Source organism: Chaetura pelagica, unplaced genomic scaffold (genome assembly GCF_000747805.2).
Source record: "Chaetura pelagica isolate M959 unplaced genomic scaffold, ChaPel_1.0 scaffold28, whole genome shotgun sequence".
In the NCBI taxonomy this organism is placed as follows: domain Eukaryota; kingdom Metazoa; phylum Chordata; class Aves; order Apodiformes; family Apodidae; genus Chaetura; species Chaetura pelagica.
The window spans coordinates 1,584,986-1,600,266 of record NW_009954303.1 but is presented as its reverse complement, the minus strand read 5'-3'; the positions used below and the strand labels follow the sequence as shown (position 1 = coordinate 1,600,266).

General features: G+C 41.5%; 1 protein-coding gene across 1 annotated transcript in view; it reads right to left on the bottom strand.

Moving 5' to 3' along the window:
- Positions 1–4,102: 4,102 nt before the first annotated feature.
- The window catches only part of MOB2 (MOB kinase activator 2), a 34,081-nt gene continuing 22,902 nt past the window's right edge, over positions 4,103–15,281 (bottom strand). The window contains exons 2-5 of the mRNA XM_010003890.1: positions 14,222–14,382; positions 12,898–12,991; positions 6,430–6,554; positions 4,103–5,413 (exon numbers count right to left, since the gene is read on the bottom strand). Of these exons, the coding sequence (XP_010002192.1) occupies positions 5,103–5,413; positions 6,430–6,554; positions 12,898–12,991; positions 14,222–14,382 (691 nt within the window). The 3' untranslated portion in view covers positions 4,103–5,102. The remainder of the gene's footprint in view (positions 5,414–6,429; positions 6,555–12,897; positions 12,992–14,221; positions 14,383–15,281) is intronic.

Genomic DNA, 15,281 nt, shown 5'->3' with positions numbered 1-15,281 from the left:
TCCACTTGAGCTACCTTATCTGTACACAAACCACAGTACCATTCCCTTTGCCAGGTTGCCCAGTAGCTGCTTAACAAGGAGGTTCAGACTCAGCTGTGTTTCATTTGGAGCAGGGCAGGAACTGGTCATTCCCTGAGCATCTCCTGTTCTGTCCTGCAGCATACTCTAAGTGTGGCTTTTGACCTTCAGTCCATCACAGCATGTGATGGGGAATTTGGGGCTGGGATTGTAGAATACAGATGTGCCCTGTATCTCTGTGCTGAACATCCAATGCAGAATCAATAGCAAGGGGCTTGGCTTTGTGACTCAGGTGATTATATATAGTCTTCTGGTGCCTTGGTGCTGAGCTTTGGGTGAGCTTTGAACTGATCTGGCTTAAGCCCTGAACTCCAGTAGTTTTTGTAGTTGAAATTCTCATGTGGAAAGAGCTTATTCCATGTGATTCCTCCCAAATGTCTGGGCTTAAAGCTGTGATTTCTGTTTGGTGGCAGCAGGTTGCCAACTACTGTTAGTTCACAGTGCCTCACTACCTTCCTGTTATCTACTTGATAATGCCATCCTTCAGGGAATGAAATGAGGGACTTCTTGCACAAACCCTATTGGGTCAAGAGATGCAAATTCAAGGGACTATTGGGTCTTTGCAGTTCTGCAGATTGAGAGTGTCACTGGTGTAACAATGAATGAATGAACAATGACAAAGTATACTGAGGTCTTGATGCACATCTCACTTCAAGATTTGCTAGGAACTACCACAGTCCCACATGCCAGGACTGTGACCTTCTGATCACAGCATAGCAGCTGTTCTGTAGATTTCATTTTAGCAAGTTTAAAACAGTTTTATAGTGGTAAGATTATCCAAAGACATTTGTTATTATTTGTGCTCTCTTGAAAATGTTCTTAAAATAGCTGAAGTTTTTACAGTTCTGCTGTAGTGGATACAGCTGGTCTTTAGGCACAATCTGTTTTCTGCTTCTCCTATTCACACCTGCTGAGATAGGCTTTATAGCCACAAGGATTGAAATCAACCTTCCTAAATTGTTGAGTGTCAGTAAACCTGAGAAGGACAGAGTTCTTCCTCTTACAGGCTTTTATATGGATTTCACATAACTGTAAAACGCTTGGATTATTCAATGTCAGTTTCCAGTTCTGTTCTGGATTACCCTTTTTAAGTGGAGCCAAACCCACGGTTCTCCTTATTCATGAAAGTAAATTCTTGTTATAGGCAGATGTAAGTACTCTGGCTGTCTGCAATACCAGCATCCTCAGATTTGTTACAGAAGACTAAAAATCAAAGTATTTCCACCTTGCGAAGTAGAATTATCCCTTACATTTAGTCATCCAAAACCAGGCATACTATCTGCCTTGTTGCACTGTCAGGATGGAGACAGTAAAGACTCTAGTGTTAACTTGCCGTAAAATGAAACAAAATCCCCAGGTTGACCAAGACAGAGAATTGGGATTAATTTCTGTATTAATAGGTATTTCATTGCCCACCAGACTTTCTACATGAAAATTAGTTCTTCTACACAAACTAGTCCATAAACTTTGGTTCTTAGGAACAGAAAGAATATTTCTTGAGATGATTTTGGGGATTAATCCTATGGAAGTTAAGGTCTTGCATTTGATATTTGATCAATTGCAATTATGAGGGAAGAAAATAAATGTAGAAAATCTCATCTGCTTGGAAGAAGAGCTTGCAAGTGTGTTTCCTAAATGAACTCAATCTATGCAGAAGACAGCAGAACAAGACTCTGTAACTGCTGCGTGGCCTAAGGGGGTCTAATAAGTATGTGGTGCAGCCTTTCTTTTCCTTGTCAGACAGGATTTGCTTTCAGCTCCTTGTACACCTGCAATAAAGCCCTTCTGGGGAAACCCTGAACTATTTAATTAGCTCAGTGTGGTAATTAAATTAGTGACTGGTGCCAAGGACCAGTTTGTTTTCCTTTTCTAGGTTTCTACTTGCAGGCCTTGAGGGCACTCCTTGCCTGGGGGGGAAGTGCCTTCTAAGCCCTACTGATGTCAGGTGAAGAAGTGGTTTCACAGAAGCTGAAGTCCTTTATTGAGATAGCATTTGACCTTTCTGTATCTGAGCTGATGTTGCAGTGGATTGCTCTCCACTGAGCAGAAAGGCTATCTGGCACAGGTTCTCTGTATCCTTTTGAATTATCCCAGAGACGATCAAAAGGAGTTTTATGTAAGCGGACCCTGCACCACTCTGTGAGAGAATGTTAGCACCCTGTGCCACTGTATGGGAAAGCATCAGAGTATTTTAATGCCTCTTTTTTTTTTTTTAAGATAGAATGAAAAGAATCAGCAGATGATGACACACAGAAAAGTTTGTTTTGTTTTTTTTCCCTCGTTAGATAGAGCTCTCGGAGTGTTCTCTCATCTGAGTGCTTGGCCACAACAGTGTCTCTTTTCTCTGAGTCACATGCTAACTTTGCTTTGAAAAGCCTTATTTGTCATGTCAGCTGTCACATCCAAAACAGGATGTTTCTGTCCTTGGAAAGAATGGAGCCTCATTAGCACACCAAGGGTTTTTGCCAGCTGTTTGGTGTTTTTCTCACTTTGTATCATCAGATCCATTGGCAATACTGGGATACAGCTATCTGTCTTTAAGTCCTTCAGGTTGTATTTGGGCACTAGTATTGCTGCAGCAGCATGGATAATGTAGCTATACTGAACTGCAGCTATTGTCAGCACCCAGGCATTAGAACTAGATTTAAACTGTCTGGTGTTGCCATTTGTGCTACAGACACTAACATTGGTTTGTCAGTTCTCCTATAGGAAACTAAGGTATAGTCACCCTTGCATTTGATGTGCATTTCACTGTGCTGTGATCTGAAACTTACAGAGTTGTAGCTAAGTCAGTCTTTTTAAACAGCCTTTTAGAATCAAGACTGCAAACTCATTTTTAGGAGTAGGTAATAAATGACCAAAAATACTTTGAGTTGATGTCCTTGCTATTACTTTCTTCCCACAAACTCTACTGTATGCTCTCATTCCAAGCTGCAGTAGGGCCTTACAAATGGCTCTGATAGCTTCTGCTGATTTTTTGGTTTTCCTTCAGACATGAGTGCAGGGAATTGTAATGGAAAGCCTCCCATCAACATGCATGGAAACTGAATGGGAATATTAGCCTGGATCGGGCGTGCTCTTGAACAGCTGTTGTTATAACAGCACCCAGATGAGGTCAATGAGATGCCAGCACATCTGCCTGCACATTCACAAGGTACCAACAATCTGGAAACAAACAACACAGAAGTCTGGGTTCACAAGGTTTGAGATTGTTTTATCTCACTCATTCCTTCCCTTCTCCCATGCTCATTGTCTTTTTCTCACTTCTATTACTTCTTGCTCTTCTTCTCACTGGCACACTTTTTTCCTTACCTGCTGTTTGTCTTGCACCCTTCTTCAAAAGTTTTTTCTTGCTTGTCCTTTTTCTTTTTTTGCTCCTTTCTTGCTCATACCATTTTTCCCCCCACTTGCTTGTGCTTTTCCTTCTTTTTTTCTTTGCACTTGCACTCCTTTTCTTCTCTCTACTGACTTTTGATACAAACCTCATTCAGAAAGACGTTCCAGGATGCATGCCAGGTCAGTTATTAATGATGTATATACCTCAGGGTAATGATAAAAACTAGTAACAAACAATTCTCAGAGGCTGCCACAGATTTGGTAGAAGTACAACTGCAAGCAAAATCTGGCATTTTTCTCACCTGGAAGTACTGACTGCAAGAATTCAGTGGAAATATGGAGGAAAGAGTAATATTACTGTCCAGATACAATATTGATACAATATTGTATCCATATGCTGTGGTTTTCACCACAGACTATGCAGGAGCCCATGGCATCTGCAGAATTTACATATGTACAAATAGGAAACTTGCACCTTGCCAAGTGCTGGTTATCTTCAGATGACCTGGGGAGGAGGTTCCTAGCACTACCAGAAAGAGCAAGGAATCCATTACAAATGTAAGATTACAGCGTGGAAGGCAAATCCATTCATTATAAAGCTGGTGGACAGCAGGGTCAGCAGCAGTGGAAAGGAAGCCATAGAGGTGGATTCTACTGACTTTTGACGCTGAAAACACAAAAACAAAGCTTGTGGCTGATAGATTTGTTTTTATTGTTATAGAACAGATGAACTAAAATAAGCCAACAATATAATTTTATGCCAACAGCCATCTTTCTAGCACAGGCAGTGACTGACTCAGCGTACCTTTCTCCCACCTCCCCGGGCCTCTGTTCAATGGGAAGCAAATGTTTGCTGGCTCTTGCACATGGGTTTTGGACTCCAGTGGTCTTACTCTTTTTATTTGTACAGGTATGCCTGGGAAAAGAGGAGGTGGGGGAGCAGAGAAAAGAGTATATATGCTGTAGGAGCAATAAGCAGAAAGGCCTGTGGATCTTCTTGCATGTTCACGTGTTGTGACCAGGTAGATAGGACAACTGGAGAATTATGCCCACTTTCTACATGTAGGAAGCCCCTAGTTGCTACTCTAGTCAAGCCAGGAGCTTCTTCCCATTCCAAGCTAACAAAGGGCAAGATGCATTCAACTGGGGAGTTTTTGGCAGGTTAAGGGGCAGTAAAATCAAATCAAAAAAACCACCCCACAAAAAAAACCAACCCAAACCTACCTGCATTTTAAGCCACTTCAAAGTAAAAGTCACTTCTTAAAATATAATAGATACTTTTTAAATGGCAGGACCACCATCCTAGAAAGACAAAGGGCTTGCACTCAAGACCAAAGAAAGAAAAACAAAAAAACAACCAATCAAACAAAAAGAAACCAACCGAAATAATCAAGAGTGGCCCCACTCTCAAGCTTGGCTCTTCTCTAAAAACAACACTCATCATCCATCTGAATTAGGTGAAAGGAGGAGTGGACAGAAAATAAAATAAATTGGTGCAACTTCTCGCCAGGTGGCGCATTAAACCAAAGCTCCATCAGTCCCGTACGACTACACGTCCTGTGGTGGCAGCATAATTTCTTTCAGCTTTCATTGCTGTATATGTCTGTATGTCTGTATGTCTGTATATCTGAACATATACATACACACAGAATATGTTTTTAATGTTAGTTTTGATCCTGTAGGAGGGCTCATCTCTCTTTCACATGGTTCTGTGCTCCTGCGCTGTTGCTGCTCCCATTGCCACTCCCATTACTGCTGCTCCCACTGCTGCTGCAGAGGACCTCTGTGAGGTCATCCATGATGGTGGTCTCTTTAGGGTCCACGAGGTTGAACTCCCTGATGAATAGGATAAAGTGTGTGTAGAGCGTGTTTAAATGTCCGTGCAGCTCCAGTGCCAAAGTCTCCTTAAAGTGTGAGGAGTAGATATGGGCCAGCACATGGAACAGGTACTTGCAGATCTTCTTCACTAGGGACTCAAAAGAGTTTGGGAATTCCTTGCCTGAAAGGAAGAGAAACAGCATGGTAGTTACAGTTGCTCACCTTCAGCCCCACAGCAGTATCTGCTTGGACAAGAGTAACTGCCCTTTGTATATAGCAGACAACTTGTGAGTCCTGTGACATCCTTTCTCAGCTTGTTTTTTTTACAGGAATTTGACGGTACAACCTAAAGAGATGTTAAGGATTTTTACCTGAAGTTTGAAACCCTGCAGTTCGAAAATAAGGAAGCAAGTGTAATCATTCTTGAAAACCACAACATTTTGTGTTACTGGCTGTAGAAATAACGGACAACTACTTTCGTAACAGAAAGTGAAACTTAGGCAAGCAAAAAAGCTGCACTTCCCATGTCTGATGCACCAGAGGAAGAATGAAGCCAGCTACTTTCAGTCATAACAAAGACCACCTACCATAACTTCAGGCGTCTATTTTTCACCCTTAATTAAAGGCATTTCATGTAGCAGTCTTGTTAGGATACAAATTTGAGTAACTTTCCTATTCTTAAAAATCACTTTCTTTTTCAATCTTTGGAAGGGAAAGGAGACTGCAAACAATCAGTGAGACAAGGCCTGGCTGGGCAAGGAAGAAAAGCCACAATCCTGGCAACCCAGTTTCCCCCCCCCCTTAATGCAGCAGGGGTCTAAAGGAAATGGTAAAAACAAGGTTAAATTTTACTAGCAGCAGCCTGTATTGAACTGTTGACAGTTTTCAAATTTTTATCCTTTCTGAATACAGGCTAGAAAATATCAAAATGCTTGAAGAAAAAAGATGTACTGCTGATGATACCTAATCCAAGGGGACAGGATTGTGGTTCTTTAACCTCAGTTCATATGCGAACAGTGCAAGTCTTTATTACTGCAAGAATGAACCAAACTTAAAATCTCCCTTAAAAAAACCCAAATGTCAAACAAACAAGTGAGAAAGCTTTCTGGTTTTGAAACATATGCTGACTGCAACTCTGACCCTACTTATGACATCTGCAAAGAGACATGGGGATCCCCTGTCCAAAAGCAGACATACCGTATTTTGTTGGAAAGACGTCCTCATCTGTCACTAGTTTCTGCACTGAACTCATTACAAAGTCAACATACTGAGGAGCAGTGCACTTGATCTTCTTTCCCCGCTCATCATACCAGTAGTACTGTCTGTGGAGAGAATAGATAGTGTCATCACATTATACCCTGGCTCCTCAGCTCAACTCCTCGAAGAGGTCAGTGTCTAAACAATATAAAATAACAGCTGCACCATTACCAAACACATCATAGCTGCTACAGAAGAAATGCACTTTAGGGTATCTGTCTACATAAAAACCCTTGAATTTCTGCTACCCACTTTTGTTTGTCCCTATTAATTTAGTAGAAGTATCAAGCACAGAAAGTGTGCTGAGAATCCTCCAGAGAGGATTCAGAAAATCCAGCTCCAGAGAGGAGCTCTACTGAGGCAGTGATAACTCCCTATCTATGACAGACTGAGGGTTTACATACAGTCTATAGAACTGTACAGGAAAACATTATATAATTATTTTTAAAGTGCAAATATATTTTACCATTGCACAGTGAGAAATCATTCTGACACCATCACAAAACATTGGTCTTGTAGTGTAATAATATGAAACAGACAGAAGGTGGCTCCAAAACACCAGCTTTTTCAAGCTAGTGCTCTGAAGTATTGGCAGCTTTTTTAAGTGCTACAATTCCTCTTCCAAAATCCAATCTGAAGTAAGTTTTCAGGAACCTTCTGCACATTCCCTACCAGCATGACTTAGATCTCTGCTCCTTTGGTTACACACTCCCTAAAACATCTGCATTTACATTTGACTCTGCCACTGTTGGATCTTGAGCAACAGGCGACGTTAGCATATTAGCAGGCTCTTCATAAGAGCCTGTGTCATTTATGGGACTGATAAGAAACCCACTATGATTGTTTTCCCAGAGCACAGCACAGGTGGGATTTGCTGACTACCTTTGGAAGCACAGTTGGAAGTGGTCTGAGCATCAGAACTTGGCTAGAAAGACACCTCACCCAACACATGAACCCATAAAGCTAAGGTATCCATTTTTTGGCCTCTTTTCAGCTCCTACTCTTCTGCTGTTGGCTAATTATGTTATCTGACGGTCCTCACACAAATCACTAAACTTGATGCAGTCCTAGAGAAAATAGCATGTCAGTGTGATATGTAGCCACCTTTGGACACTTTTTTTTCTTTTTCATTTTTGCATAGAAGATAAAGATTAAATGTTTGGGTTTTTTTTTTCCTGTGTCTAATAGGACAAGACTGCACTGTACTGGAAGGATCTATACATGCCACTTGGAAAATGAAGTTTTATGTATACTGGCAAGCAGTCAGAACAGTCCTGAAGCAACTAAAGAAAAATGTGAAGTAGGAAATGAAAAGTTTTAATTTACAATGTGTTTTCATTGCCCTGAAAGATTCTTCAGGGACCTCAGAGTGGGAAGGTGAAGACACTACCAACAACGTTCATGCCCCAAGCCATATGAAAACAAGAAGAAGCTGCAGAAAGTAGTAGTTTGAACTTTAAGACAGAGAAGGCAACTGAAAACTAGTTCTGCAGACACTTAAGATTTAGAATTCTTCTTTTAGCTCATTTTCAGTATGTGGTGCTTGGTCACTGTATCTTATTTACTAGACAGAGCAGGACTGGCTGCAGAAGGGCATAAAAAGCTGAGCAAGTGGTTGAAAACAGCAGGAGTTAGAAGTTCTTTGTAGACCTATGTCAGGCACCAAAAGTAGCATTTGAGCCCTTTGGTGTAGACTTTTTCATTGCTGCTTACTTCCTTTGTACAATCCACACACAAGGAATTACACAATTTTGTGGACAAATACAAGACACCTCATTTGTCTACTCCTACAGTAAACTGGAGCAAGACAGTTATAGGCAACTCAAGATTTATTTTGGGTCTTAAGACAATGCTTGTCACCAAGGGCAGAAGCAGACTGGACTGCCTATACCTCAGCAGTTTTCTCATGCTGCAGAAATCCTCAACTGCAAGATAGGTGCAAAAATTCGGAAGATTTATATTTTATTTAGAAGAAACAGTTTGGCAACTGTACTAGAGTGAATAAAACTGCTGGAACATCCCACTGCATTTTGCCTTTCCTTGAAAATTAAGCTAAGTGTGCAAAAGAAGAGTTTAAAAGGAGAACCATTAAGAGTAGGGGGATAACTACAAGGATTGTCCTCTTGATTGGAATCATGTGTCTTCCTCATGTTTCACGTGCTGTGACTAGAGTCTTCACATGTCTTGGGGGAAGAGAAGAGTCCTTGACATGCCATGAACATCTCACACATGGTGTGCAGCTCCCACCCACGCTGGATTTCTCTCCATTAACAAGATAGGAAGCAGGCTGGGGCCATTGAAGGGGTCAGTTGGGCACAGAAGCCAACTGCATTCCACCACTGGCACTGTTACAGCACAGTCCCATAGTAGGCAATGGTTGGGAAGCAGAAATGACAAGAAGACGGCAATGAAAGGCACTTCAAAAAGTGCTCTCACAATACAGATTTAGACTGTTTGATTTTCTATGTCAAATTCTGGCAGATTTAAAATTCAACAGTATTGAGAGCATGAGGAATTTGCAGCTCTGTTCTGAACCTCAGGGAGAAATTACTATCCAATCTAAACCTCCCCTGCTGCAACTTCAGGCCGTTTCCTCTGGTCCTGTCATTATTCACTTGGGAGAAAAGGCCAATGCCCACCTCACTACAACCTCCTTTCAGGTAGTTGTAGAGGGCAATGAGGTCTCCCCTCAGCATCCTCTTCTCTAAAAGTAAATATCCCCAGTCCCCTCAGCCACTCCTCATATGACTTGTTCTCTAGACCCTTCACCAGTTTGGTGGCTCTTCTCTGGACACACTCCAGCCCCTCAATGTCCTTCCTGTAGTGAGGGGCCCAGAACTGCACACAGAGCTCGAGGTGCAGCCTCACCAGGGCTGAGTACAGGGGCATGGTCACCTCCCTGCTCCTGCTGGTCATACTATTCCTAATGCAGGTCAGGATGTTGTTGGCCATCTTGGCCACCTGGGCACACTGCTGGCTCATGTTAAGCTGTCAGTCCACCAGCAGCCCCAGCTCCTTTTCTGCTGGGCAGCTCTTCAGCCACTCTGCCCCAAGCCTGTAGTGTTGCCTGGGGTTGTTGTGACCAAAATGCAGGATCCAGCACTTGGCCTTATTGAACCTCATACAATTGGCCTTGACCCATCAATCCAGCCTGTCCAGGTACCTCTGCAGAGCCTTCCTACCCTCAAGCAGATTGACACTCCCACCCAGTTTGGTGCTGTCTGCAAACTTACTGAGGGTGCACTCAATGCCCTCATGCAGATCATTGATGAAGATGCTGAACAAGACTGGCTCCAACACTGAGCCCTGAGGGACACCACTGGTGATTGGCTGCCAACTGGATTTGACCCCATTTACCACAACTCTCTGGGCCTTGCCATCCAGCCAGTTTTTTACCCAGTGAGGAGTACACTTGTCTATGTCATGATTCACCAGTTTTTCCAGGAGAATGCTGTGGGAGATGGTGTCAAAGGCCTTACCAAAGTCCGGGTAGACAATGCCCACAGCCTTCCCCTCATCCAATAGGTGGGTCATATGGTCACAGAAAGAGATCAGGTTAGTTAAGCAAGAACTTGCTTTCATAAAGCCCTGCTGGCTGGCCCTGATGCCCTGCATCACTCTTATCTGTGAGCTGCCTGGAAGTTTGCATTCATCCTTGATTTCTGCCTCAGGAGTTTTGTAATCTCAGCCTTGTAAACAGCACTTGTATCTGCTTTTAGTTTGTCCACTCACTTCAGCACTTCTGAGAAGTTTTGTCCAAATGTCAGCTAGAGAATCAGTTTATGGTGCTTTAAAGCTGGTTTCTGTAATAATAAGCTGTAAATAATACTAAATCTAAATAGTAAATACTGTTTTAAAGTACTTGCTTTACAGCAAGTGATAAACAGTAATGAGAAAAAATTAAGTAATACCCAAAGTTACATTCAAGCCAGCCTCATTAAATTTGAAGATAACTGGCCATTCTGGTATTTCTCTTGGCATCCCACCTTGCCACCATCTGTTCTACAAGGAGACTTAGTTTTGGTCAGACATCTCTTAGTAACCCTAAGCAGAAATTCTCTTCATTGTGTGCAGATGGCTGTACTGCCTCGTATCTCTGACAGAGGGCTGAAAGCTGCATCTGTCTGCAGTTTTTCAGTTGGCTGCAGTTTCTCTAAGATGCTAAACCCTCACCTCAAATATTTAACTGTTACTGGTGTTTATTTTGCCAGCAAATCCTCTAAACTTAGGATTTTGTATTTGCAGTGCGTTTGAATGCAAAATAACTTGACAAGCAACCTGTTCTCAGTAGTTACTTCAACATCTCAACCATAAACACAGAAAAGCCTTCTTTAGGTATGATGAAAATGGTGTGATCCAAAACATGCCTTAAAGAACTGGGCAGGGAAAACAAAAAGAAGGAACGGAATGCACATTTTCACACAGAACTACTTAAGAAATCAGCACGGAAAAAAATGGCAAACTACACCCTTATTCCAAGGTAATGTAATTCTAATACAGGTAGGTACTATTTTATTCCAAAGTACCTGAACAAACAGATCACAGCCACAGAAGGAAACTCTGGAGTGTCCATCAGGTTTATCAGCAACTGACTTTAATGTTCAGGTGATACTCCTTATATACTGGAGACAGGTCAGAGACACAATAAATCATACCAACCAGTGTTTCTCAAACACAGTAAGCATGGTGTTACCTTACTTTGCTAGGAAAAAAAAAAAGAGGGGTGGGGAAGTGATATATGGGCTTTGTCACAGTCATAATGGGAGATGAACAAACAAGCATCTCCATGTTCCATTTAGGCATGTCTCTTCCAAAGGGAAGAGCTAGGAAAGGCAGAACATAAAGATAAGGATTATCCAAGATTACCATTAGAGATATTTGGAGAACACAACTATGAACAGGGCCTTCAAAGCTGAACTCTACTGAGGTGTGTAGCTAGATGATCTCACCTCTGTGGTTTTGTATAGATCCACACACTTGATACAAGAATTAAATATGCAGTCCACAGTTTGCAAACATGAATCAGTAATCTGCCCCCCAAAAACAGGATGATACTTAAGTTGTTATGATGTAGCTAAACACAAACTGTTTCAAGTGCTTCACCCAAGTGTAGACATGCTTCCTGTTATTCCCACATAATGCAATTTATCAGTCCTTGCCACTAAAAATATAGACTACAGCTGGAGGTGCCTACAGGCATTTCCTTTTTTTATTCTGCAGCATAAACTTCTTACAGAGAACTGTTGTTTAAGACTCAATAGAATAGAATGGAGCAACACTTACATACGTTCCCTACCATCACCTCCTTTTAGCCATTTTTTTCCCATCAGTCAAATGGATAAACAGTTACACTGAGTCCTTTGGACAGCCAGTGGTACATCAGGAATTAAAACATGACAAAGCTTGGGAGTAAAAATCTCCTTCATGCATTTTGCATTCTTCAGAATGCTCTCAAAGAAAGTCCCTGATATTAATTTCAAGTCTACAAGATAGCCTGGTGCATTAAGCAAGAATTCCTTTTGAAGCACTATGTAATTATTGTGAGAGATACAATGTATTGATAATCCATCTCAACTAAATTAGTCTCAGGAAATGCAAGAGGAGAGAAGAAAAGGACTATCAACACATGTGCTGGAGAAAAAAACAACACAACAGGCGTATTTATACTCAACTGGATCTCATAATCCATCATGTTGGACTGTGCTAATCAAGAGCAGGAGTTTATGGTAACTTTTTCTTATATACACCACGTACAGTAAAACTATAAAGCTTTCTTTCATAACTGACAGATAGTCAATGTTGAAAAAGTCTACCAAGTCCTACAGGGGGAAAGTGCCAAACCAAAACATTTTCCTTACTCTTTGCAAAGCTGCTACTTGTGTCCTCTGTGCCCAGGGGCTTGGGCAGAAAGCCTATGGCTCATGTCAGGGTAGAGGCTATGCATCAGCAGCCTGGTGCTCCTGTCGGTGTGCCAGCTTTCAAAACCACCCTCTGAGGTGTTTTGCAATTCATTTATCCTCCCTGGCCTTCTATGGAATCCCAGTACTATTACCAGCAAGGACAGTTTTGCTTTGCTCTTCTCCTCCTCTCCCCCCAAGCTACAGACAATCCCAGTACTATTACCAGCAAGGACAGTTTGCTCTTCTCCTCCTCTCCCCCCATGCTACAGAGACAGTCATTTGCCCCGCTGATCTGACCTTATAGAACCAGCTCAGAACCTCCTAGAGGTCCTAGACCTCCACAAAAACAGATTTCCATCACCCTTCACTGCTGAAGGATGAGAAGCTGCCACATTCTCACTATGTAGAGATGTGCTGTAAAAGACTTTCCCAGTGCCATATACTACATTCTCCCCCAAGCAACTCTGAAGACTCCACGGAAACCCTGTAATTGTAAATATCCACTTACGTATTGCACACTGCCATGGTCTGACATGACTCTCCTGTACAGAACTCTGAGATTGTACTATACTGTAAGTTGATGTGATGAAAGAAAGTTGTTGCTGAAAAATAAACACAAAGGGAAGAAATTCAGAAATAAAATACTTCCAAACACTGGTTATCCTCCCGACTATTATTTAAATAGAGCAAGTGAAGTAACCTCAGAGTCTTGAGCTTGCATACAAATTTAAACATGATATAGTTAAATAAGTCTAATGATGTACTGCAAAACAAAGAGGTACACAGAATGAAAACTCTTGTTTTGATTTAAGATGAAAGCACCATGATGCATCGGCTGCTATTACTCACTAAGCAGCAGGACTAGGAAGTGTCTCCATCATCAGCCTCACCATTCTATTCAAAGTACAATACTGGAAGCTGAAGGCAAACAATTTGCTTCATTCTTCTGAAGTCACACTTAAAATGTACAGCGGCTAGAAAACAGCATTAATAGTTCCCATGACATATCTCTAAAAACCCCACAAAACAGCATGAAAACTACTACCCTTCTACATTTTAAAAATCTGAGATAATTTAGCATCTTAATACTTTTCAGGAGGCACCTCACTTTTTCTTAATGAGTCTCTATAAACTTTCCTAGTGTGCAGTTTGAAGTAGTTTCTTGCTACTACCATATCTTGTTGAAAATGTAAACGAGACTGGGGCACAGCTGCAGGTAAGGACTGGCAGATGAAGCAGAAGCATAGGGAAATATTGTAAATCAGAACTGAGGTGCAGAGATATAGCATTTAGTCCCAACAGTCAAGTCACATCTCTGAGTTGGAGCCTGACTGCAGTTTAAATTCACAGTAATTTCACCTAAACTTAGAAGGAGTGCGGAGAAGAAATCTAACCAAAAGACTAAAAAACTTCTGGCTTTAAGCATAACTTGCTTTATATACAAGTTTTAATAAACAATCATTTTTTAAATGCTTCTGGAAGACCAACAGCTTGAGTCAGAAATGTGTTTGCTGAACCAGCTGCTTTAGTAAAGTCAAAGGGAATCTGACGGTCCTCAAAAGTATATAAAAAACTTCAATGCCCTCAGTGCCACAGTGAGGGAGCTGGAAGGAAAAAACCTATCAAGGCTTCCATGTTGCTGAGCACAGTTGGTTCATATGTAAGACAGGTTAATTGCTATTCAAAGTATAATGACATGCACAATGCAGTAAACATAAATAAGCATTAAATGTTAGTTTCTAAGCACTGAAAGCAGTAAAAAGAAGTAGAGTGATTTAACACTTTCTTTGGTGTGGGCAGCAAGCTCTGAGCTGCATGATCACAATACTCACTGTTGCTGGCCAGCCACTCGTTGAGGTCTATTTCTCGTGGCAACATCACTAGTTCCTTAAATTCGAAGTCAGTAATTCTGGATTTTGTGTATTCTGGCTCTAGGTAAAGTTTCTTCTCTTCTGGCGCTGGCTTTTTACCATTTGGCTTTCCTTTAGACTTCCTGCAAGAGATTAAACAGAGGGAAGAAACGTTACCTTTACTGATGATGAACAGCTACAGAAAACTGAAAAAAGCTCGTTTATCCAAACTCTTGTATTTATGTTTATACTGCTCCTCCTGCATTCTCTCCCCCTTTTTAATTAAAGCAAAAAGAGAGTTTCTTTAAAAGTGCATTTGAACTCAGCCACTTTTTTCAAGTAATCCTGGGAGTTCTGAAACGCATTAGGAAACTTGAAGCTGCTCCATCTGCTTTTTGTCAGATGAAGTTGCAAATTATTGCGCAAGTGACAGTCTGTCTTTACCCTATGAACAGTCATGAGAACAGAACATCCCTGTGCCTGCAGGAGCTACTCTAATGTGAGCACACGAACAACTTGCTGCATCGTACAGTTATCTGGCACCTGGAAATTGGGCATTTGAGGGACAGTAAAAGCAGATGCTGCAAGAAGGTAAGCTCTCAGCTGGAAAAATGCTCTTTCCACACAACGTGTTGGCTTATTCAGAGATACAGCATTCCTAGCTACTCCAACCCTACCTTCTCTGAGACCTCACAAGCCTTCTGGAAGTGAGCATCTCTGACTCTAGCTAGGAGCGCTGATAACTACAACACTGTGCTTTCTCAGCTCCCAGGATACTTAAGACACAAAGATCACAGTTCATTTTTTCCTGAAAATCCTTTAAAATCTGATGCATTGTGAAATAATCTTCCATTTGGATCTACAAAAACAGACACACTACATTCCATCAAATGCATTTATCTCCTTGACTTTCCATCTCCCATTTCTAAAGTGTTTGTTGTAATTACTAGAGTTTTCCTCCTACTCTGTATTTAAGATCCTCAAGTCACACTCATTCCTTGGCCATGGGTTCATGAAGGACTTCTGAGGAAGGATGGTGGGC